The sequence below is a fragment of the Rhinoderma darwinii genome, chromosome 3 (genome assembly GCF_050947455.1).
Source record: "Rhinoderma darwinii isolate aRhiDar2 chromosome 3, aRhiDar2.hap1, whole genome shotgun sequence".
NCBI lineage: Eukaryota > Metazoa > Chordata > Amphibia > Anura > Rhinodermatidae > Rhinoderma > Rhinoderma darwinii.
Window position 1 is genome coordinate 305,368,049 of NC_134689.1, and position 26,768 is coordinate 305,394,816.

Here is a 26,768-nt window from a genome sequence, read left to right on the forward strand (position 1 = left end):
TTGCAATGTTACTACATTCTGGACAATGGGGGAACTTTTTTCTTGCACCAGTTTTCATTAATCTCCGTCAATGATCTATGGGTAAGACATTCCAAATGTAGCAAAATATGTTTCTATCTATTGTATCATTGGACTGAGTGACAATACGCTTACTTCCTTATTCCTGCCTATATGTTTCCAGTTGAGGGACTGAAGACCTGTCTGTAGAAGAATTCACAACCAACAAGGTATCGCATTGCATTCCACACAGTGATAAACTTACTAATAACGGGAAAAGGAGCTGCAAATACCAAACTCTGCCTGTAATGAGTGCGGATTTACTTACAGCAAGTAACAAGTCATCCATATATAGAGGATGCAATGCCCATAAATCCAGCAGGTGCCCATGTAACATGACATCTGAAACACATCCCCCACATCCAATAATCAGAACCCTAATGCATGGGAGGCATATTAACCCCATGCTGGAGGGAATCAGTGCAGTGGGTGAATTAGTGTAGGGTTACACCACAGAGGGTGATGGCACAGTGGATGGCTGTGGTCACTGGCACACACCCAGTCCCCACCTATCCATTCACAGCAGCTCTGGAAGGAGGTATGTTCTCTGTGAAGGGGCTGTATCTCAGAGCTGACTTGGGGCTTGGCTTGTGCTGACGTCCTGTGCTTCCCCTTTGCCACTCATTAAGACTGGAACCCAAACAATTTACAACAGAGCAGCAGAGCCAGTCACAGAGGAAGGTGCCCAACACATAACCAGGATTAACCCAGAACTGTGAGTATATGAATCACTGCTTGCTCAGATCCTCATATGCATCCTCTGCACCAGCCTCCAGTCTATGAAATGTAATTATTTATAGTGATTGGCTATATATTCCCCTGGATCCCCAAATGATTATCCAAGAAATGCTGCATTCCAGTGCATATGACTTTATGATCATGATAATAATAGTTATTGTACAATGAATATATGTAGACTTACAGAAAAAATGCTGGGCAATCTGTTGCTCTGCTCACATTGCTGATTCCTTTTTATGGTAATATTAGTTATTTCTATTATTATATATAATGTAATATTTGCATTATTCTGCTTATAATATGTGCATGTATTTATTTTCCATTATTTACACTATATGGTGCCATTATATACAACAGATTGTTACAGAGAATGCTCACCCATCTGTGGGGAGCTTACAATCTAATTTCCCTGTCTCACACACATTCTCTTATGTAAAATGTATTTGAATTATAGACTGGAGAGTTTATTTCAATATTTCTTTGAACAAAATAAGTATTGTCCTCTATAATGCTTTATACAGAGAAGACAAGTATTTGTGGAAATAAGATGCTGTATGGATTTGCCTCCTATCCAGAGCTGCAATCTCTTTCTGCTACTTTTAGATGTGATTTCCCTCTTTCCACTTTCATTGTGAATTGTTTCCTGAGTTCATTTCACCTACTATTCCAAACAGATGTCAGTTTGGTTACCCAAGAGACGGGAGGACTGTGAGAATGTGTCCCCCTCTGCTGGTGTGACTCTGGAAACTATGGATCCCTCTCTAAGGTTTTCTGTGCAAATCCTACAGCATGGCCACCCTTGTCTGCGATCCCATTTTCTAGGCATGTATTTACTCTCTGTGGTGGACCTACAATCTTAGTTGAATTTGGATCAGAACATTTTTCCGCGATCACAACCACAATTGCAGCTCAGCCAGACAATAGGCGATTTATTATGGGTGATTTTGGTGGTATAAGTGTATTATTAGAAATCGCCAGTGCAGCTTATGCATTACAACTCACCATAAGTAAAGACTTTTATACATTTTAGTAAGTAAACTAACAGAGCATTAGATGTCATCCAATTTGGTTCCTAACTGAAGCTGCGGGAGGTAGGAGGCTGTTTATTTACATAGTTACATAATATGGTTGAAAGAAAGCAAATGTCCAGGGAGGGGAGATTAACATGCGCTTGCCTGTGTGGTTAGGATACATTCATTGACCTCTAGGGCTGTAATCTATGTCCAGAGAAGCCTGTATGGAAAAGTGTGGGGACTATACTTTTAGAAAATGACTTCAGGGAGAAAGTAGATGCATAGAGAAGCACTTTCTTTTCTTATCTTAGCTCTATCCTTAAATACCCCGATCATGCATCCAAAATTCTTAACTGGCCCCCATTATAATTATAGTCAGAGAGCCCCCTTAATGTCAGCCATAGTGTACTCCATAATAACAGCCACAATGCCCCCATAAAAGGGTGCCAGCCAATGTCTTAATAAACAAAAAACATACTTCTCTCCACCTTGCTCCCACTCAGCTTTACTTCATGGCCATAAAGTGACATGTAAACAGGTAATGAGCCGATACTTAGAAGTCATTTTTCTTTCCTGAACTGAGCTCTGTCTTTAGATCAATGCAGCAAGAAGCAAAAGAAGGTTAACTGACTAGCAGAAGCAATATATCGTTGACTGCTCCTGCCGGACAGATTCCCAGCTTCCCTACTTGCCTGACATACTGGTAGTCCAGGAGGTCTCCCTTTATTATGAGGTTCTACATTCTGGTAGAGAAGGCAAGTAGAAGCAAACAATCCCCCTAGAAGCTGTAACCTGCAAGATCAGCACTAGGGACCAGTTTTTAATACAATGTAGATTAATACATGAAAACATGTCTATTACTGTTAGTTTAGCTTTATTAACCCCTTGGATTACACCTATGCTAAGTAGTACACGGGGAGATTGCTCCATGAACTGGAACCCACTATGCCTGGTCTGCATTATATGGGAGTGGCTGCATGAGATTGTTCAAAGGTCTTACACTCTGGAAATGGATGCGTTCATAGGAGATAATGATAAAATAAATGGAGGCTGAACATCTGCATTGCACACTCTAGGTTTAGACCAGATCCCTATAATTTCTATCATTAAAGGTTTTTCTAGATCTTGCGTTTGAAGGGACTATTTGGCTCATAAAACCTTTTACTTCACTCTGAACTGATAGAGGGGTCCTGCGATCAGAAGAGTGCGTGCTTTAATTGAAGTCAATTGATGTCTATTTATTTTATAGGTTGACCTGCAATGCCTTCTTTCCCTGTAGGTAAAATAAGAATTTTAATTTTGGTTACCCCAGTGACAATAGCTTATTTCTGGGGATTACGACAGCAGGAGCCTTCACCATCAACTTGACTTTTGGGAACTCATAAAATGAAAAGGGGTACCAGATTTATAAACAAAGGAGTAATTATAGAGGATGCAGAGGTTGTGGTCGCACGTGGACCCTTGAGACCAAAAAAGTCCCTTTGTGCCATATCGGCATACCAGTACTATAAATGATGCATGATTGTTCGGGGGCCCATTTACAGATCTTACATTGGGGCCAGTGTCGTCAAGTTACACCTCTTAAAATTAAATGCCTAATTTTGTACACAGAAAAGGATATAGCCGATAATAATAGGGAGCTATGAACGTCTACTAGATTCTGTGACCTGGAGGGGTTGTGTGTTTTAGTTTAATAATAATAAGACACTATAACTTGAAACCGAGATGATAATAGAGATGTTGCTGTTTTTGTGCATATCATGCAAGTTATAATGGAATACACATGACAGAATTCCAGATACTTGTTGCATCCCCTTCTGGAATGATTGTAATTATGGAAGGGGGGTGGTGGTCTGACCTTGATGTGTCAGTCTCTCCACTTTAAATTCCTTCAGAAATAACTACATTGTGCTGGTTATACATTGGCCAGCTTTATCTTCCTCTGTTTCCTCTTGGTGCACAAAGGTCAACATGCCATCATAGATTATCCAGCCTTATTTATTGTGCTAGGAATGGTTGGTAGGATAGGTAGATAGGATTGTCACCTATATATATATACTACCATTCAAAAGTTTAGGGTCACTTAGAAATGTCTTTATTTTTGAAAGAAAAGCACAGTTTCTTTCAATGAAGATAACATTAAATTAATCAGAAATACACTCTATACATTGTTAATGTGCTAAATGACTATTCTAGCTGCAAACGTCTGGTTTTTAATGCAATATCTACATAGGTGTATAAAGGCCCATTTCCAGCAACCATCACTCCAGTGTTCTAATGGTACATTGTGTTTGCTAACTGTGTTAGAAGGCTAATGGATGATAAGAAAACACTTGAAAACCCTTGTGCAATTATGTTAGCACAGCTGTAAACAGTTTTTCTGTTTAGTGGAGCTATAAAACTGACCTTCCTTTCAGCTAGTTGAGAATCTGGAGCATTACATTTGTGGGTTCGATTAAACTCTCAAAATGGCTAGAAAAAGAGAGCTTTCATGTGAAACTCGACAGTCTATTCTTGTTCATAGAAATGAAGGCTATTCCATGCGAGAAATTGCCAAGAAACTGAAGATTTCGTACAACGGTGTGTACTACTCCCTTCAGAAGACTGCACAAACAGACTCTAACCAGAGTAGAAAGAGAATTGGGAGGCCCTGCTGCACAACTGAGTAACAAGACAAGTACATTAGAGTGTAATGACGGGGGTAAGGAAACAGACAAGTGAGCCCTAATCTACCCGCCACTCAGTCCCTGCCTACATGCAACGACCCGCCCTAGGCGACGGGGTACAACTGGATGACAGTCCCTATGCTCAACAAGTGCACGACATACAAACAGACAAGGGTACACAGAAGCAAGGGAATAGGGGCAGTTGCCCACGGCAACACCGAGAGCAACAAGAGTGGTGAACGAGCTGAGTAAAACCAGGAGTGTACAAGGTACCAAACCAGAGCAGGAGAGTAATGAACAAGCCGAGTCAAACCAGGAGTGTACGAGGTACCAAAAGCAGAGCAGGAGAGTAGTCAGTAAGCCAGGGTCAGTATGAAGCAGGGTCAAATAAATCAAGAAGCTGCAGCAGGGCCAGGAAACCAAATGAGAAGAATCACAAGCAAGGAGGAACAGGAAAGGCAGGTATAAATAGACAGAGGGCGGGAGCTAGCTCCGTCTGGCCAGGCTATGATAGCCTCTCCCACTCCTAAGCCTGCCATCCTGAGTGGTGTAAGATGGAGTCAGTTTCCCAGACATAGAAGCAGGATCAGACTGATTACCTATGGGCGTGGATACAGAAGCTGTGCCTGGCAGATCCTTAACATAGAGTCTCTAGTTTGAGAAATAGATGCCTCACAGGTCCTCAACTGGCAGTTTCATTAAATAGCACCCGCAAAATGCCAGTGTCAATGTCTACAGTGAAGAGGCGACTCCGGGATGCTGGCCTTCAGGGCAGAGTGGCAAAGAAAAAGCCATATCTGAGACTGGCTAATAAAAGGAAAAGATTAATATGGGCAAAAGCACACAGACATTGGACAGAGGAAGATTGGAAAAAAGTGTTATGGACAGACGAATCGATGTTTGAGGTGTTTGGATCACACAGAAGAACATTTGTGAGATGCAGAACAACTGAAAAGATGCTGGAAGAGTGCCTGACGCCATCTGTCAAGCGTGGTGGAGGTAATGTGATGGTCTGGGGTTGTTTTTGTGCTGGTAAAGTGGGAGATTTGTACAAGGTAAAAGGGATTTTGAATAAGGAAGGCTATCACTCCATTTTGCAACGTCATGCCATACCCTGTGGACAGCGCTTGATTGGAGCCAATTTCATCCTACAACAGGACAATGACCCAAAGCACAACTCCAAATTATGCAAGAACTATTCAGGGAAGAAGCAGGCAGCTGGTATTCTATCTGTAATGGAGTGGCCAGCGCAATCACCAGATCTCAACCCCATAGAGCTGTTGTGGGAGAAGCTTGACCGTATGGTACGCAAGAAGTGCCCATCAAGCCAATCCAACTTGTGGGAGGGGCTTCTGGAAGCATGAGGTGAAATTTCTCCCGATTACCTCAGCAAATTAACAGCTAGAATGCCAAAGGTCTGCAATGCTGTAATTGCTGCAAATGGAGCATTCTTTGACGAAAGCAAAGTTTGAAAGAGAAAATTATAATTTCAAATAAAAATCATTATTTCTAACCTTGTCAATGTCTTGACTATATTTTCTAGTCATTTTGCAACTCATTTGATAAATATAAGTGTGAGTTTTCATGGAAAACACAAAATTGTCTGGGTGACCCCAAACTTTCGAACGGTAGTATATATATATATATATATATATATATATATATATATATAAACTATTATATATAAACGATTAACACTACTATTTTTGAAAGCATTCTTACTATGCATAATTTTTCCACAACTGCCTAAAACGTGTATATATGTGTATTTATTTAGCCTAACTCTCTAGCCATTTTGGACACATTTCTCTTCCTTAACCACCTCATGATGAACGTACATGTCAGCTGCAAAGGAAAGTGGGGACGGTATTATTGGAAGGCTGCATTATATACATGATATATACCCAAAGCCTTATGGACCTGTCCCATGTATAAATCAGGCTTATAGAGACAATATAAAATACTGCCACCAATCCACGTGGAGCTGCACTTTCCCCAGTTGGGGTTCGAATTGCATATTCCAAGGTCCTATCAATATTTATAAAAATCCCAGAGGACTCCTTTAAGCATTTTTTTCATTAGCAGTGATGTTTTTGAAGCAGTTTGCCCATATGGCCACCTCAGTGGGGTGATGCATGAAAGTGTTCTTAATAAAAGTTTGGTGTAAGTACGATTCAGAAATTGGTGCAAGGACATGTTCCATACTTAAAAGTATTTTTTTTAATAGTAAAGGATTGCTTGTTCAAACTAATTTATGAAATAACTAAGTCTAAGAATGCATATAGTGTAAGAAAGCTGAGTATCTATATGTTACCCTTGAGGTAGACTGGCTGAATATTCCCTTTCATTTGTACAGCTGTTGTGGTTTCATTAAAAAACATGTGGGTGGAAGAGTATGTGAAACCTAGTATACTGATTCTACTTTTCTTCTCCTCATTTCTTATACATATAACATTTAATAAGACTGATGTAGCCTTGTGCTGTTTCTTTATGCTTGTCACAGACAGACTTGCTGTCAATCATTGCATCTAGGGACGACAAGTTCAATAAAATACACCAACATTTATAGTTATACCACAGTGCCAATAACACAAACACCCTGTAACCCGTAGTAACCGGTCATATAATGCTTCCATCAGCATTAAATAAACCATCTGCGCAAATCTAGAAATGGTTGCCATCAGATTTCAGTTTGTTCCATGTTATTAAATATGAAGGTGTTTAGTCATACTGAAATCACACCTTTTATAGCCCTAAATTAAAATAAAATGTAAAAATCTGTGCCAGACGTAGTTTCTATTTAAGACCATTTTGGAAGCGGCAGTAGATGTTCCATTTCATCGTAACAGTCTCTCAGCTTTCCATTGCCCTTGGGGTGAGTGGGTAGTCGAGCCAATTATTCATTGTCTATTATTTCTTCTATTTCCAACTATCATTGAATGCTTTAGTGTTCACGTGCCCTAAACTTTGTGACAAAATTTTTCCATGTTGTCAGATTAATTTTCAATGTGCTTTGTCTTTTAGTGGAACAACCGCTAAGTTGGGATCTTAAAGTTAATGGGGCACAGTGTTTTATGTACATAAGTCAGTGTAAGATCATTGGAACAGATGTACGCTCTTCAATTCTGTATACTGCTCCTTAGAGGATTTGATTGCCGTCTGCTTCTTGTCAGTAATGCAGTGCACATCATGAGAACATATGGGATACACCCTTCCAGGTTATAACCTTTTCAAGTAAAAAAAAAAATATATTATTGAAATGGAGTAGAAATTAGATCATTGGAGTTGACTTGAGTTGAGCTCAGTTGAACATGTGTTAAGGTTGTATATGTATGAATAAGCAGCTGAGAAATTGTGATTGACAGCCCATGGTGGAGAAAATAAATACATAAATACATATGACGTCTGTTATCACCCCTGAGGACTAGAAATGTGATGTCATAGGGTAGATTAACCGTTGAAAAATGTTAAAGCAAAAGTAATGCAGATATGGCAGTACCGAAGTATCAATGTCTTACTGTTAGAGATGAGCGAATATGGGAAAATTCACTTAGCCAGCATTTTACTGGTGAGAATTCCATATTACAGCTCCATATTTCCCATGTATGAGATAATGGAGACACTTTAATGCAGACCCCTGTTTCAGTCTTCATTGTCTTATAGGAGAAAAATGCTCCGTAGTAAGAAACTCCCATTAGCAAAACACTGTCTCTAGTAAGGCTGAATTCATACTTGGCAAATTTAGTTGTAGAAATTGTTGTAGAAATTTGTTGACGAATTTCTGCGACTGTCCCATTCATCTGAATAGAACTTGCAGAAATCCATGTGCTTGCCGTCAATACAACCCCATTCAGAGAAATATAACTCATTTTCAGTCGCAGAAATATGTGCAATAAATCTGCCCCATGTGAATTAATCCATACTGTGCTAAGACCCCAAAACAGACTGCTATGTATTATGTATTGTAATAGAATTTGGAAATATATGAAATAGATATGCAAAGAGCCTCTATTGGGATATCAACTCATGACTTGAGTACCTTTGATGTACAGATATGGTTATGTTTTTTGTCATAAATGTTATCTGTACAAGTTACAATGGCTTTAGCAATATTTGGCTATTGGCAGATTGCTTTTTATATCGGTATAAAAAGTAAGAACATATTCCACGGTTATATACAGCTCCTGGAGTACACGTAATCTGTTGCTCTCTAGCTATTGCAAAACTACAACTCCCAGCATGTTTTGACAACTGCAGGCTGTCAGTGTATGCTGGTAGTCATAGCATTGAGACATTTGGAGGGCCAAAGGTTAAAGAGGCTCTGTCACCACATTATAAGTGCCCTATCTCTTACATAATGTGATCGGCGCTGTAATGTAGATAACAGCAGTGGTTTTTATTTAGAAAAATTACCAAGTTATGACCTATTTTAGATTTATGCTAATGACTTTCTTAATGCCCAACTGGGTGTTCTTTACCTTTTGACCAAGTGGGTGTTGTAAAGATAAGTGTATGACGCTGGCCAATTGGCTGGAGGTTATGTCTATTCACTCTCAAGACACTTCAGTAATGTTAATGTGTGAGTAAGTGACAGCAAATTATGATCTCGCGAGATCACGATGTCTGAGTACATGAATGGAGAGAAGTGTAGGACACTGATTGGTCAGCGTCATACACTTCTCTTTACAACGCCCACTTGGTCAAAAGCTAAAAAACGCCCAGTTGTCTATTAAGAAAGTCATTAGCATAAATCTAAAATAGGTCATAACTTGGTCAAAATTGATTGTTTTTCTAAATAAAAACCACTGCTGTTATCTACATTACAGCGCTGATCACATTATGTAAAAGACAGGGCACTTATAATGTGGTGACAGAGCCTCTTCAAGGAACACTGCAGTAAACAATGTCTTATATGAATATAAACTATGCTCACCTTAGACTGGAGTTCATATCCCAGTAATAAATCTTACTATCATCGGAAAAAGCACCCAGAGAAATACAAAAGGCAGACCATCATTGGTGTTGGCTTCTATACACCACTGCATAAGCTCTTAGTTGCTGTTTTCCAAGAGTGACTCAATTGTTGGTCTCCATTGACTTGATCATCATGCAGAACTGTAAATGTAAGGACCAGGTGTTCTCAATGTAGTAGATAAGACTAATTGTTTTACTTTAATTATTACCATGTCATATGTCTTACAAGGGACATTCAAGATGAATAGGCTGACAAATTAGTAGCCAGAACATTTCTTTGCCTTAATTCTTTGGGAAACCCTTTGATTTTCTCATCTGTGAGGAATGTAAATAAATACGTAGCCACTGGCCGTTTACTTTTAAATACGATGTATTCAAACATCGAGTAGGAATCTGTTTCCAGACATGAGGATCAAGTTCAGAAAGTGGTGTTTGAGTATGTCAACCATATCCTTCCAGCTCAGTGGTGAACAAAATGTCAATTTATTGTAACCTGAGTCCAATTTACTAAAGACAACACAGTTCTCAGTGTCAATAATGAAATCTATCATCCTCATGTATTTTAGTAATTGCATTATTTTAATATAAGCACAATATTTGATGGTCATAAGAAATTAAAATTATTACATTTGTTTGATCCATTTTCCAATCAATGGAACAGATTGGTCAGAAACACTCATTATTGATCTGAGTAGTTAATATTAGTTATATTGACTCAAATATTGTTGCATCTATTGTCATCTTTAAAGCGGATCTCCACCTTTTAGCACTATATCGTTCTAAGGCCGGGTTCACACTGAGTTTTTTGCAGGCGGAAAATCTGCCTCAAGATTTTCCTCTGCCTGCACGCCGATTTTCGCTGAGATTTTTGCAGCGTTTTTTGGCTGCTGCCATTGAGCGCTGCGGGCATAAAACTCAGCGAAATACGTTTTCTCTGCCTCCCATTGATGTCAATGGGAGGTCAGAGGCATAATCGCGCGAAGATAGGGCATGTCCCTTCTTTCTCCCGCGAGCCGGTTTTACTGCTCGTGGGAGAAAACCGCCTCTACCTCCCATTGAAATCAGGGGGAGGCATTTTCGGACGGTTTTTTGGCGTGTTTTGCGGCGCGGTTTTCGCATAAAAAAAACTCATCAATAAACTCTGTGTGAACATACCCTTAGCTTTCTGTGCTGATTTATTTTTTATATATCTTTGGGGCTCCTTTTTCTTGTACAAAGATCTAATTCCTCTTCATAAACATAGGGGCTGATTTACTAAGACTACGGTTTCATACGCAAGTGTAAGTATAAAGCCCACAGGCGTAAGATGACAATTTATTAAGAGGAACATGCCTGTACATAAATCTCCTTCAGTGTATGCACCAGACAGTGAAATCTACGCCAGCCACAAGCTGGCATAGATTTCCCCTATAATTAAAGTAAATGTGTTGGGTGGCCCTGCCCCTTCCGCTTTTGTATTTTTTACTAAACTCAAGTCAGTGGCATAAATGTATTATAGTCTAAAATTTTTGCGCAAATTGTGACTTTTGATGCATTTATGACTTTTGTAGGACAGAAAACTGGCATAGGACATTTGATTTATTCCCCCATAGAGCTTAATATCAAGATTTTAGCTGCTTGCAGTCACCACTAGAGGGAGTTTAGGAGATTACTGCATACTGACTTATTATAGAGTTCAATGTATTAACAGTATGCAGTAAGTTCAGTAGCTCCCTCTGGTGGTAGTTGCAGCAAGCTAGAATATTATCATTTAACTTTATGTTAAATGTAAATTACCATCAGAGAAAAAAAAATTGTATTCTAAGGTGGACATGCACATTAAAGGGAATGTGTTGCCAGAAAAACATGTTTTTTTTTTTTAATTAAACATTTAGTGTGTGGGTGATTAAACATTGTTCAAATTTTTTTTATTTTTTTCACGAGTCAGGAAATATTATAAATTAATTCTAATTTATAATATTTCCCATTTCTGGTCACTAGATGGAGCTATTCCCAAAATTGCAGCATTGCAAAATTGGGTAAAAAGCCCTCGCTCTAGTGAGCTCTCAGCATCCCCCCCCTCCTTTATCCTGGCTAGTGCCGGGATAAACGAGGGGTTTGAACGGTGTAACCTCCTACACTGTGTGTCGCCATTTTTTGAGCGAACACACAGTGTAGTAGGTTTACATACAGTAGTAAACACACACAAACACGAACATACATTGAAATCTCTTACCTGCTCCTGCCGCCGCGGCTCCCTCCGGCCCGTCCGCTCCGTCTGCTGCCGCTGGTCCAAGTGCACAAGTCCGGAAGCCGCGACCGGAAGTAGTAATATTACTGTCCGGCCGCGACTTCCGGTCCACAGGAAAATGGCGCCGGACGGAGCCAATTTCAAATTGGACTGTGTGGGAGCGGCGCATGCGCAGTTCCCACACAGACGCCGTACACACAAGTGAATGGGACGGGAGCCGTTTGCAGTCCCTATGAGACTGTGGCTGCCGTATTCCATGTCTGTATGTGTCGTTAATCGACACATACAGAAATGGAACAAAAAATGGCAGCCCCCATAGGGAAGAAAAAGTGTAAAAATAAGAAAAAGTAAAACACAAACACACAAATAAATATAAACGTTTTTAATAAAGCACTAACATCTTTAACATATAAAAAAATAATTTGTGATGACACTGTTCCTTTAAGTCAAAATGACTGAATAATAAACAAGCCTATTTATATTGCAGGCTTACAACCTACAACTATTCAGTTTTTCAAATAAACGGCATCAATATGCTGAATTGTGTTAAATTGTGTCAGTAAAAAAATTAGGAATAGGTTATTAGAAAGACTAACACATCCAATGAATAAAGGAAAAGCCATAGTTGGTCATTTGCTGGAATGCAGCTCTTTATTACATATGGCCCCACATTTCTGGGGTAGTCCGGACAGCAGTTATAGGAAAAGGTAAAGAAAAACATACATTTAAATATATGAAGAGAATAAGCAAACTGTTAACATCCTGTTTTGTCTTGCTTTACAGAGGCAGCTCATCTGGAGCGCAGGCCCATTAACTCACAATGCAGACGGGAATAGCGGTCCTCCTCATGCTAGTCGGCACTTGTCACTGCCTTCCTTTCTATAACGGTTTCTACTATGAACATATTCTGAATAACAACACATTTGGCAATGGCAATGGCAATGGAGACGGTATGAATCTCAGGAACACTGCATGTTTTAATTCTCTGTTTTCATATGAGAAAGTTTTTTTTTTTGGAGATAAGTTAATTGAATGTAAATACTATGCATTTGGAGTCAGCTAATATAAGTATAGAGGTAACACTAAAACTATGAAAATGCACTATGATCAATCAGCTGCTAAAGGCGGAGAGGAAACATTCCATAAGGAAATATTAGGGAATGTTTCCCCTTTGACTTCATCTGTGCTCTGATTAAAATCAGAACGGATCTCCCATACTTGATGTAAAATGGACCTAATATTGATCCTAGTTGCCATTTAATAGATATGGCATGAGAGAGCGAGAGAGAGACCTTCAGAGATATTAGATATTAACCTAGAACCACCATGTATAATGTATATCAATACCTCCTCTTCACCTTAGACCAGGGGTCTCAGGCACGCGGCCCGAGGGCCACATGTGGCCCCTGAGGCTGTAAATTGCGGCCCACGGGACACAGAGCCGCTAGTATAGGCTCTGCTCTGGAACTCTGGGAAATCCCTTGACATCGCTGCCCATATATGGACTCGCGATGTTTGGGGCTTCCACAGAGCCGGAGTCCCGGGCAGAGCGCTGGAATAGGCTTACTTGGCCCACTTACCCGGCCAAGTTTGAGACCTCTGCCTTAGACCATCTTCAGTATCAACCACTAAAACACCTAGACCACTGGGAGTTTGACAGGAACGCTATCTCTAACACCCAAACCACCCCATGTAAAAGTGTATGATGTCATTTATGTATAATAGTTGGCAAAGTCTGTATAATCTGGAGCATTTTGCTATAACTGTTGTGGGCACCAACGCACCTGAAAAACCCCATTTCAAAATCCTGCATTTTCCCCTATACACATCCTCCTAAGGCCTCTTTCATACACACTTTTTTTCTTCACTTTAAAACGCATTTTAAAAAATTCCATGTGTTCCAAGCGTTCGTAATAGTGTTTTTTGTATGCATCACTGACCCCAAGAACACTACAAAAAACCCCAAAAACCAAAGTGCTGTATATATAGACTTAAAGGGTTATTCCCATCTTGTCACATATTGGTATTTTTTGGCCAGCACACATGTATGATCACAAATAACCCTATTGAACTTATCTATTCAGATTTCCTACCAGGATTTGATCCTCAATCTTCGTCTTTTCCCTTCTGCCCGTTCCTCTGCTTGTGAAGATTTGTGGGCGGTACGCTCTGAAACACGTGCTGCGGAAGCGATCTCAACCACAAAGTGCTTGTTCTAAACTAAACACTGTTATCTCTATATGTACATATAGAGATAACAGTACCTTGAAGTAAGAACAAAAAAACATTCCTGATAAGGTGTGCAAGTGCTAAATCCATAGTAACATACTTTAAACATTAAAACACATCAGTCTTAAATTGGCAAATAAATTGTGGCATGCACCACCATTTATTAAAAAACATTTACCATAGGCAATACAGCGCAGGAGGAGCCTGATCTCAATCGCGACACGGCACTCCCTGAGCAGGTGCCCACCTGCCCCCGGCTCACATGCTGCAAACCAGGACAGCCGTGCCCCCTGCCACGGCTATCCCCCCAGGCAGCCGCCAGACCGCTATCCGCCTTTCGTGACTGCCCAGGTCCAAAACATCCTGGGGACCTGCCGTATAACTAGTGTCCCTCCACGTGCGAGTTCACCCCGCCATATAGCTAGTGGTAAACTCGCCATAGTCCACCACCGAAAACCGCTCTTAGCAGGAGTGCACTGCCACGATCCGATCCGGCTTTACATCACATCACATAACATAACATATACATCACATCACATAACATAGCATAACATAACATAACATAGCATAACATAACATAACATTATTTCTAACAAGGGAGGGTTGGGGAGTCTTTCCTTCTCCAGGTAAGTACTGCCTTACCTCTCTCTGCTTCTGCCCTTATAAACCCTTAGGGCAGGTTCAGACGTGGCGGAATTGCTGTGGAATTCCGCTGCGGACAGTCCGCAGCGGAACTCTCCAGCAGTAGTTTTTGACATTTGTTTCAATACATTTTTAGGCAAGTTAGTTCTGACGTTGCGGAAAATTCCGCTGCAGACCATAGGCTGCGGTGCAGAATTTTCCCTCTGCAGCATGCACTGTCTGTTGCGGAGAAGAAGCGGAATTTCACTGCGGATTTCAGGCTTTGCAATGCAAAAACTGAAATCTGTGGCAAGTCCGCTGTCTTTTCTGCAACGTCTGAATTACCTGTCAAATATGCAAATGTTGGTGCAGATTCGTTGCGTAATTGCCCCAAATCTGCACCAGCATTTGCAGCGGAAAAATTCTGCCACGTCTGAACGTGCCCTAACACCTCTCCCCCTCCCCGATCGCTCATTACTTATGCGCGCACCTAGCTCTTCCCACCATCACTCCCCTTTCTTACACTTATGAACAAAGAGTTCACCCTCCTCCCTCAGACATGCTGGTGCTATTGGTCCTGCGGCCAGCACCATTTTATAACCGCTGCTACACCTAACCACCTTTATCAGGGACACCCTGGCCCCCCTTATGCTTCCTCGGGTCTAGTCATCCCTCATTCCTAATAAGGGCTCTACTGCTGCGTAAGGAGTTTAGAAAACTTAGACGGCTCCAGTGCTACTGCGCATGCCTGGGAGCCGTCCTATTCACTTTCATTGGCGCAGGAGTGAGGTGGCCGGAATGAGAGCTACTGCGCATGCTCTATGTGCACACCAGAGGACCCGGCCAGCGTATTAGGGAAATTCACAGTAGAAACTGCGCAAGCGCGGCTACCGCTGCAGGACCCTAGCGGTGGCTGTAACCATTGGAAACCATTTCCAAACAAACCAAAAGACATGGGGTGGACCGGATGGATTATCTTCTGAATGCCACAAAATTTAAAAAAGAAGGTATTTACAAATATGCATATATTTCCATATGCAACAACTTAAAGGGGTTACTCAGGGACCAAAAAATGTATTGAAAATTCTTTACTAAATGGTGCAGTTCAAACCTCATGAATTATTCAGGAAGTACTGGAGCTTTTTTAATAGTGATGACGCTCCGACACGGCCCCAGGTGACTGAGCTCTTGCTTCATGTTCTGTTCGTGCACATCACAGCAAGGGGCTGTCACATTGCCTATTGCTTGAGTCCCGAGCAGAGCATCAGCTAGCGCTTTGCTCGGGACTCCAGCACTGTCCATATTTGGTCAATTCAGGGGTTTCCTATCGCTGGGGTACCCGAGCAAAGCATCAGCTGATGCTCTACCTGGGGACTCCAGAACTTCTGCCCACGTCATTGTCACTGTCCGGGTCTCTTCATTCACTACTATGGGTATCGGAGGACCCCCGTTCTTGACATAGGTGTTGGTCCTAGGTCTATCCTGTGGATATGACATAAATGTCTAAGATGGGAAAACCCCTTTGGGTTCGGATGTTTTTTTCACTTCACTTATCTGTAGGAGTATATATCAAATGTTGAATTTCCGTGTGCACCTCTTTCCAGTTTTGCCAATATGCAAAATGCTTCGCGTTTCGACTGTTATAGATCAACCGCCAAAAGCAAATCTCTAACATGGCAAATCAATTGACCAAATGGATCCAAATGGGCAGAAAATTGTGAACCATTTGGTGAATTGACCCACTGTGAATTGGAGGAAGAATGTGCTCAGCCCCCTTTATGATATTTTATATTCAGCAGATTGCATCCTACAAAGTTTGTCTGCCCATCCTACATGAGCAGACAAACTATGTAACGTTGAATCTCCTATATTGCTGTCTCTATATACAACTCTCTTACATAGAAGTCAGGATCTGAATATCGGGCTCTGGCACCTGTCATAAGGCATTGCACATTTGTACTGTCAGTATTTTGCGGAGCCAGCAAGTATCTTGACTACACAATACACCCAGTGTACTGTCAGTGTCCGTGCCATCTTCAGTGTGACATAACCAGCTGCTAACATACCACAAGGAGAGTTAATGCCCCCCAGTAATATAGTAAGGGGCCTCTGTTTGTATGAACGCTTTGGTTTTTTGTAGATAGATGTAAGATGTCTTTAGCAGGAAATAACTGGATTAAGTCAAATCACTTACATTGAGTTCTGCTTCTTCTAATCATAACTTAGAAAGCTCTAGTTCCAAAGAATGAAACCTTGTAAAAAGTCAGGTAATGAGCACGTGTAAAATATTCCTACAATGGTAGGGATATGTCAGGCTGCCGCTCAGCTCTTACTGCAGTAGACAGAATCACTATAAAAATGACTGGATTTTCCAACACTCATTATAGTCAGACATGACCCTGGGCGCAATGAGTGGAAAAGAGTTTAATGATGAACTGCAGGCTATTTATTACTGGAATGGTGCACATTGACCCCTGCCGTCATATTTCGGGCACATCTCAGATCCAGTATACCAGATTGGAAACGTGCCTTCTTCAGATTGCAATTGTTTTTGTAGTCCCTAAGGTATTGGCACACGGCAGGGGACCCTAGGCTTGTAGTTCTTACCTACATGATATATTGTAATAAATTGGAGATGTCATAAGTTGGACTAGTTCAGGATGAGCTTTCAGTCTTTTAATGTAAACAAATATTTTTTTCATTCACAAACAGAAATCCCTAAAATAGTGAAGAACTGAAACACAAAGTATATCAGAAAGTTACATTTCTTACATATCCTCATCCAGTGCAGATTTACATAAATGGCCCTTTACTTCGATGGAGATAAAGGGGCCTCTCTCTTTCTCTTAGGGAATTACATAAACAGCAATTTCCAAATATTACTATATTACTCCCTTTCCCTGGCAATGTTCCAATATTCTAGTTTGATAACTTGGAGAACCCATATTCCCTTATGGCTTTCCTATTAGTAAATACGGCTATTTTGTGACAGCCTGTGTCTGCTGCTGTTTTGGAAGCCTGTATACTTCTGAATGGGTTTTCAATCAGAATTTCCAGGGTCTTGCAGTCTTATTATATTGTTTCAGCACATACAAGGAGCTGGTCCTATTATAAGACTATAATAAAGGTTTGCTATTTATGCAGTTCTCTAATATATAAGTATATCCACCGGATAGGTCATCAGTACATGATCGGTGCTTGTCCGACACCCGGACCCCGCACCCATCAGCTGCTCCGGCTGCCTCTGGGCATCGAACGTCCATGCCAGAAGCAGATGGCTCTGGTCATGGAATAGTGGCCGAGCTGCAGTACCACTAAGCAATGTATGGAGCTATCTGCATCCGCCTCCGTACACTGCATACTGTGCAATGACATCCGGTGCTCAAAGGCAGCCAGAGCAGCTGATCGGTGCATGGTCCAGGTATCGGACACGCACTGATCATATACTGATGATCTATCCGGTGGATAGGTCATCAGTTGTCCAGTAGTGGAAAACCCCTTTAATTTTGCTCCCTAGCTTGTGCAAAGACTGGCCAGAATGTGCTACAGAAATAAAAATAATGATAATGAAAAACATACTACATAAAATGATTCACAGGCATGGAGCTAAAATGATTTAAAACTTGATTCCTCCATAAACCTGAAAATCCAGATGTAGTAGTAGCAAAGCGCCAATATCCCCATCCTCTTTTTATAATACAGGGGTTCAAGAGGCTGAGACTAGGGGGAGGCGATTGGCAGAATCCTCATGGGGGAGAGCTCTGCAGGTTTAAATATAATCCAATTTGGCAAAATTGACCAGTGATCAGCCATGACCATCATTTCTCCAGTTTGAGAAACTTATCAAAAGTTTCCTGGAGTCACACTTGCATTTTTACGTTTTTTTCAGACATATTTTAGAGTCAGAAATTTGATCAATTTCTTAAAATCTTAACGTTTTGTTTAGTGTTATAATTGCTCAGTTGTACCCACATTGACTATAATATAGAGTTCTGCCAACGAAACAGTTGTAAAGTTACAAATTGGCTCCCTCTAGTGGTCAATGACCAGAATGGCTGTAATAGTAGAACTTTTGTCAAGGGAATGAAGCAGGTCAGGAATGTACCCACTATGTCCTTGTGCAATAAGGGAAGTCTAATGTAAGTTTTACTATATTTAATTGTTCCATTTTAAGGATTTCTTAAAATAAATGTTGTTAAATTGGTAACAATAATCCAGCTCGCTTCTTAACAAGATAATTATTTATTTATTTTTGCATCATTTACATAACACCATGTGTGTTACTACCAGGCTAACAGAAAAATAAACTGCTATGGGGTGCCCATCTCCGGAGACTCAGAGGTTAGGTGGTTAGTGGTGACTGTGGATGATGGAAGGTGAGAGTGGAAAATGAATGATGATCACTGGAAGACCAAATATCGGAGGACTAATACTCTATATAAATATTGAATAAAGTTCCTAATATATAGTCTGTATTAAAACTGAACACATTTCTTCCTATTCTCCCTACCTCTGCCCTGCCGGAAGTTCTGCGTTTCATCTGTTTTTTTTTGTTGTTTTTTTACACAGGCTCGTGCACGAGTGTTAGTATATTCACAGACTTGTGTCGATACCTCACTGACCTACGTAACAACACAGGGCTAGTAATTATTCCTCCCCCTCCTATTTGTCTATTCGCCCTCCCGACTAGTTATTTCTTCCCCATTCATTTTTTATCCCCCCCCACCTGATGTCATAGACTCACGTGATCGCTCCTCAGATAGCTAATGTAATCCCCATCATCCCCGTATATATGTAATCCCCATCATCACTGTAGATACCATATATAATCCCATTATCCCTGTATTTGATAACATCCATCATCCCTGAATATATGTAATCCCTAATATTCATTGTAGATACCATTGTGGCGGGCAGCTCATGGGCGCTGAGGAATAACATGAACGCAAAGAAAATGGTGCTGGCATTGAAGCTTTAGCAAAGAATGAACGATACGGGCATTGAGGAGGCTGTGGACCAATAGGGTGCCTCAAACCTGGGTATACCTCAGAAGTCCCTCAATGCCTGCCCCGTTCAATTGTTTGCTTACGCCTCAATGCCCGCCCCATTTTCTTTGCGTTTATGCTATTCCTCAGTGCTCGTGTGCTGCCCGCCCCGAAAAATTTAGTGTCCCTCAAAAAACCCCTTTAAAGTAAAATTTTGGCAGGGACACAAAACGTTTTCCTATTGTACATCCCCCCATCCCCCATGACTCATCGACGACTGCAGGATTAACCGAGAAATCAATGATCTATCCGATTTTAAACATGAAAACATTACATTTGTTTTATTTTTGTTTTGCATCACAGTCATTCAGTTCAATGGTGTGAAACTTGTGGTTAATACTCCAGAAGATGCCCTCTTTGCCTACCGGGGTGGTAACATCACACTGCCGTGCACATTCCACTATGAACCAGAGCTACAGTTTCCAAGAAGACTCCGCATCAAGTGGGCCAAGCTGCACAAGGATAACACTAAGGAGAAGGATGTGCTGGTGGCTATTGGTTTAAGGCATCGTAGTTTTGGAGAATACAAAGGACGAGTTCATTTATGGCAAAATAAGCCCAATGAGGTGTCCCTTGTTATTACTGATTTACGTCTGGAGGATTATGGAAAGTACAAGTGTGAGGTCATCGACGGACTTGAAGATGAAAGTGGCATTGTGGAATTGGAATTACGAGGTGAGCAGAAAATATGTACAAATAACACTGAACACTGGCTGTGGGAATTATGTATACTGTATGTTGGGTCCTATTCAGGCTTCTTATAATGTAAGGGCTAGGCAATGCTCTGCGAGCTTAACACAGTAGCAGTAGAAATGTCTCTCATATTCTTGACTCAAGGACTATTAATCTGACCTAAACTGACATACTGTAAAAACTTTGCATTTGTGTGAACTTTGGACATGACCGGAACAGTTTTCAGCTTCTGAATATAAATACAAATGTTTCCATTCCCTGACAGCAAAAAGAGATCTTGAAAATGATTAGGAAATGAATGCAAAATATATTAGAAAGTTTTAGAACTTTTCATTATATAATGATCAGCTTTATTTATATAAGACTGGACAACCCCTTTAATTAAATGAGAACACTATGAGGAAGGTAAAAGGTTAATTGATGGTTTCCCCTGTCTCCAATTCAAGCCACAGTTTGCTCTGTCCATCAGTGGAGACCGTCAGCTATCTATGCAGGGGCTGGAGATACTAGTTCTCTGTAGACCAGATGGGGGGCTATTCTGATCTTGAAATGAGCAAGGAAAGCTAGCCTAGTCACTGGCTGCGGGGCTGATTTCTAGGCATCAGTCTGTACATACCGAGGCCCTGCCCAGCAAATTCAAGTCATAGAGAATTATTAATTTGGGAGTTCGAAGGAACCCTAAAAAAATAATTACATTGGAAACTATTATTTTTTTTGCCCTTAGCTGTTCAATTGGCTAGAAAGTGTCAGTCCAGTTATACTCTCCCCCCCAAACTAAAATTCAGGCGTGGAGATACGCTCCTGCATGCTGACCAATTCTAAACCCGTGCACGAAACTGTCTAGGCATCATACAGTTGCCACGGCAACAGTGTCACCCAGCATGCAGGAGCGTATCTTCACGCCAGATTTTAGTTCAGGTGGGAGAGTATAACTGAACTGTCCCTTTAATTCCTGGTGAAGAATATACCTATATGATGATGCCATCACATGATTTGGTGCCCTCCTAAAAGCAGCCACTAGATGTCAGAGTTAACAAGATATTTGACAATTGTTGCTACAACTAGAATCCTATTTTAATGTTAATAATTTTTGTTTATGACAAAATTAGAAAATTAGTGCATAAGAGTAGGATAACGTGACCACGAAACAGACGTTGGCTTCTTGCAAACACACATTTCTTTTTAAGCAGGTTTTTTTTCAATTTATTTCTGATAGCAAATGTGAACCACCATCTATGAGCCAGAGCAGAGAGCCGCTAAATAAGAGGATTTTAAGGGTCGGAAGGCTGTCTTTCTTCAATTTCGTTGTCGCCCTAAGGTCACTTTCACACGGCAGTATTTTGGTTAGTATTTTGCTTCAGTGTTTGGAAGCCATAACCAGCAGTGAGTTCAAAAAGATATTCCATCATACTTTTTCTGTGCAGGTTCCACTCCTGGTTTTGGCTCCTAAATACGGAAGCAAAATACTGACCAGAATACTGCTGGGTAAAAGTGGACTAATGTCTTGTTCACACAGTGCAGATTTAATTCAGTTTCTGTATGTATTTTTTAAGCCAAAACCAGGAAAGAAACCTAAACAGAAGAAAGATATAAGGGAAGGGCTTAATGTGTCCTCTTTTGGATGCAATTCTGGTTTTGGCTTAAAAAATGCATGCAAAATCTGCAGCAAATATGCACTGTCTGAACAAGGCCTAATGGTATAATAACATGTAGCAGATATAAATCAGTTGCATACATGTGAATGGGGTTGTTTCTGCTACATGGGCATGGATTTCTGCAGGCCCCATTAAGATGAATCACAGAAATTTCTCCAACAATTCTTCCATGCCTGAATATACCATAACAGACACTGATTTTCAGCTTTTTTGAAGCTAAAAAAGTTTTTCAGGCGTTTTTTATAGACTTTTTTTGGAGCTGTGTTACCATTGACACAATGAAAAACAGCTCCAAAAACGGCTCAAGAAATGACATGCTCCTTCTTTTACGGGCCTTTTTTTTTCACACACCATTTTTTAAAACGTGTAAAAAAAAGCCCCGTCTGAACGAAATGCAGTTTTTCCCATTGAATTCAATGGGCAGATATTTGTAGGCATTCAGCTACCATTTTTTCAGGCGTATATCAAGGCTTTTACGCCCCGAAATACGCCTGAAAACACAGCGTGTGAACATACACTAAGATAACCCCTCTATGGAGCATTTATTAATAGAGAGAGCGCTTTATTTTTGGGCACCTATAACATACCTAAAGGGAGAATTCACGCCTGTTCTCTAAAGGGCCCCTCAATCAGAAAGATAACCCATACTTTATGTAAATCCCCCTGACGCTCCTCACGTGAGGACTCCTTGCAGCTGCTTAGACTCATTCATTTTTGAAAGACAATTCCTATTATATAAGAGTATTCTCCCTGTTATTATTCTATCATTTACATATAAATACGTTGAAATTAAAAGGCTTATGAATGTCTATCTGCCTAATAATAATTATTAAGCAATTAACAGCAACATTTCATTAGTATGAACTCTTATTAAACTGTGTGATTGTAAAACCTTGTGGGGGAAAATAAAGGTATTATTATAAATATTTGAAAACATGAGTTTTGGTTAATGTAGCAGAGCTAAATTTGTCCTTTACCTCTTTGCGACTACAAGTTTTGTGTATTGTAATACGTCTCTTGGTAAATAACTGGAAAATATGGATTTTCCCTTTGAAATTATTAATTTATCAGTCCCTCAGTGCCCCTAATAATATTTTTATTATTACACCCCCCCAGTGATTTTGGAGAGAAGATGCCTCCAGCTGGCTCTAGAATATGGAATTGAAATATTTTGGCAGTGGAAGAATTTATAATACATCCGTTTCCTAGAAAACCACAGATAGCACATTGTGATATCACGATAAGTTATCACAAATGATACACTCAACTCTGACTCACGTAATACCCAGAGCTCGGCTACATCTAAGCATGAACTGAGAATCCTATGTATTTAAATATCTTCTCTTTGGCCCTCCTGCACATTTTATCATGGTTTACTACAGGTGGACAGATGTCTTGGTCTTCCTGTGTGTCTGTAAAGTAGATGGGCAATGGTTGTGTATTTCAGATGAAACATGTTAATTGTCTAATTAGTGAAATATTATTATGCGCAGGTGTTGTTTATCCATACCAGCCTCATCATGGAAGGTACCAGCTGAATTTTCATGATGCCAAGAAAGCCTGTGAAACTCAAGACTCCATGATGGCTTCATTCGAGCAGTTGTTTCGGGCCTGGGAAGAAGGTCTGGATTGGTGCAATGCGGGATGGCTAATGGATGGTACTGTCCAGTACCCTATTACTTTATCCAGAGAACCTTGTGGTGGGAAGGAGACAGCACCTGGAGTAAGGAACTACGGAGAGCGCCACAAACACTTGCACAGATATGATGCTTTCTGCTTTTCTTCAGCACTTAAAGGTGAGGTCCAAGACCCAGATGTTTATATGGTCTTTTATTGTCTATTATTTAGTGTTTGTCCCAATAAGGGTATGTGCACACACACTAATTACGTCCGTAATTGACGGACGTATTTCGGCCGCAAGTCCCGGACCGAACACAGTGCAGGGAGCCGGGCTCCTAGCATCATACTTATGTACGATGCTAGAAGTCCCTGCCTCGCTGCAGGACAACTGTCCCGTACTGTAAACATGATTACAGTACGGGACAGTTGTCCTGCAGCGAGGCTGGGACTCCTAGCATCGTACATAAGTATGATGCTAGGAGCCCGGCTCCCTGCACTGTGTTCGGTCCGGGACTTGCGGCCGAAATACGTCCGTCAATTACGGACGTAATTAGTGTGTGTGCACATACCCTAAGAGAGCCGTGTATAAAACAGCTCGTGATTCCTCCTATAGTGCACTAGAAAATGTTAGCTCTATAAAGTTTTATATACAGATTGAGAGTATTATATAATAGCAGATATAGGTTTACCGTGATCTTTAGATGGTTTATTTTGAAAAACGACCATTTTTTAGCAATTTATGAGCAATTTTAGAATTATGCTAATTACTTTCTTAATAGACAACTGGGCCTGTTTTTACTTTTTACCAACTGGGCGTTGTGAAGAGAAGTGTCTGACGCTGACCAATCAGTGACCAATAAGCATCATACACTTCTCATTGTTCCAGCCCAGCTTCTTTCACTGCACAATCACACTGGAACAATGAGAAGTGTATGAGGCTGATTGGTGACTGATTGGTCACTGTCATACACTTCTCATTGTTCCAGCCCAGCTTGTTTCACTGCACAATCACACTGTAACAATGGGCTGGAACAATGAGAAGTGTATGACGCTGGTTGGTCACTGATTGGTCAGCGTCATACACTTCTCTTCACAACGCCCACTTGGTAAAAAATAAAAATACGCCCAGTTGTCTATTAAGAAAGTAATTAGCATAAATCTTAAATTTCTCATAACTTGCTCAAAAATGATCGTTTTTCAAAATAAAAACCACTGCTGTTATCTACATTACAGCGCCAATCAGATTATGTAGGAGATAGGGCACTTATACTCTGGTGATACCCTCTTTAAAGGGGTTGTCCACTTTGCTTACTTGTTAGAAGCATCCCTTAACAATAAGCAGATCACACGGTGTCCCCCTGATACCACATAGGCAACCAAGCATTCGACAGTGCCCATTCGTATCAATTAGATGTCTCTGTAATGCAGGACAGGACAAGCACATATGAAAGTGACCAATCGGTTGTCAATATACTTTTGGCCATGTAATGTGTATCATTATGTTTTATCATTAGACATGTAGAGATGTCAATTCAGTTCTTCACTGGCAGAAAATATAAGTAAAACATGCATGGATATGGGAGTTATCTTATATAAAGAATTATTTTTGTTAATTATGTTTTACCTAACAGGTCGAGTTTACTTCCTAGAACACCCTGACAAGTTGACATTTGTAGAGGCCATGGATGCCTGCATACAAGATGGTGCTCAAATTGCCAAAGTCGGTCAACTCTACGCTGCATGGAAATTTGTGGACTTAGATCGATGTGACGCAGGATGGTTAGATGATGGAAGTGTCAGATATCCAATTGCTTTCCCTCGCCTTAACTGTGGACCACCAGAACCTGGTATACGGAGCTTTGGTTTCCCAGGAAAATACACAAAATTTGGGGTTTATTGCTATAAGATGAGTTAAATGCTGCAGCGACCCTACTTGGGGACTGTGAACATTTACTTTAAGCAGCATATACTCTTGTTCCACCAGTCAAAGTTGGGTGTACAGATGGAGAAGTCCTCCCTGATAAACTTGTCTCACAGCAAAGACTGTAATAGAAAACATTTGAAAAAATGAGCCAAAGGGCTACTATGAAGTAAACCGGTGATGTCATATAGTCCTGATATTGTATTTCTGGCAAATTTAAGACTACAGTATACTTTATACAGTTGTCATATGGTAATGAATGTTTAAAGGAAAGGCAGAATGATACTAACTATAGTATTACTGTAACAGCTCATTTTCAAGGTCAAGTATATAGGCTAAATTATAGCAGAAATGTATATAGTGCAAGTTGAGGCATTGGTGCATATTGACATCATTTTTTCATTTATTAGGTTACTGAACCGCACATTGGGACACAGAAATATAGTTTGCAGAGATACATATACAATGTACTGTACTGCTCTGCACTATACTGTATTGAGAGCAGATGCAATAATATTGTTCACCAAAAGAGGGCAGCATTATGAAATTAAAGGGAATCAAAGTCACTACACAAAGGCAAGGGCTGTCATTAAAAGTGTTGTATATTTATTTAAAATAATCAAACATTAAATGTCTTTTTGATTATGTAGGACAATGTAGAAGCAACCCTGAAAAAGCATACATTTTAAGTATTGTTGAGTTTCTGTACCTGTAAGAATTTAAAAAAATAAATCAATGATGTTATATACGGTCGTCATTTAATTATCCTGTTATTTGCATTTCATGTGGATTTATAATACTTCACCCATAACACAATTTTTACATAGTGTTCAGTGTATACAGTCAGTATTAGTAGTAAGATCATGCTGTATTTAAAGTGAATCACCGGAGAAATGTCCTAATTATTATCAGTATTACCATTACATTATTATTATTATTATTATTACTACATTAAATGTATGGAGTGATGTTGATAATAACAACCCTATGAGGTGGTGGCTACATTCTCTGAAAGGGATGTAGCTATAGGGGCCACAGAGGTGAAAGATGCACTCAGGCACCCCCATCCAGACACCTTATAAATGGCACATAGTAAGTGGGATGGCCCCTGTTACAGATTTTGCATTGGGGCCCAGGAGCTACGCCCCTCTTCCATGACATTGCCCATAAGACACCATTAGCAGAATACAAGCATTATTCTATAAATGGACCACTCGCAGAGGCTGGTGCAAAACTTGACAGCACATGACCAACCCTGCACTCACATAATATGCGGCCATTATTGATAGTACATTTGGCTAAAAGC

General features: G+C 40.4%; 1 protein-coding gene across 1 annotated transcript; it reads left to right on the forward strand.

The window, feature by feature from the left end:
• Positions 1-604: 604 nt before the first annotated feature.
• On the forward strand, positions 605-26,208 carry HAPLN3 (hyaluronan and proteoglycan link protein 3). The gene is made up of 5 exons (XM_075855276.1): positions 605-772; positions 12,462-12,628; positions 19,877-20,248; positions 23,415-23,717; positions 25,173-26,208. The coding sequence occupies exons 2-5, from the start codon at positions 12,499-12,501 to the stop codon at positions 25,454-25,456; spliced, it is 1,089 nt and encodes a 362-aa protein (XP_075711391.1). The 5' UTR covers positions 605-772; positions 12,462-12,498; the 3' UTR covers positions 25,457-26,208.
• Positions 26,209-26,768: the final 560 nt, after the last annotated feature.

Coding starts and splice junctions, on each gene's coding strand:
- HAPLN3 (XM_075855276.1), top strand. CDS start 12,499: ATGCAGACGGGAATAGCGGTCCTCCTCATGCTAGTCGGCACTTGTCAC. Junction 12,629..19,876: donor TGGCAATGGCAATGGAGACG/GTATGAATCTCA, acceptor TTTGCATCACAG/TCATTCAGTTCAATGGTGTG. Junction 23,718..25,172: donor CTTTTCTTCAGCACTTAAAG/GTGAGGTCCAAG, acceptor TTTACCTAACAG/GTCGAGTTTACTTCCTAGAA.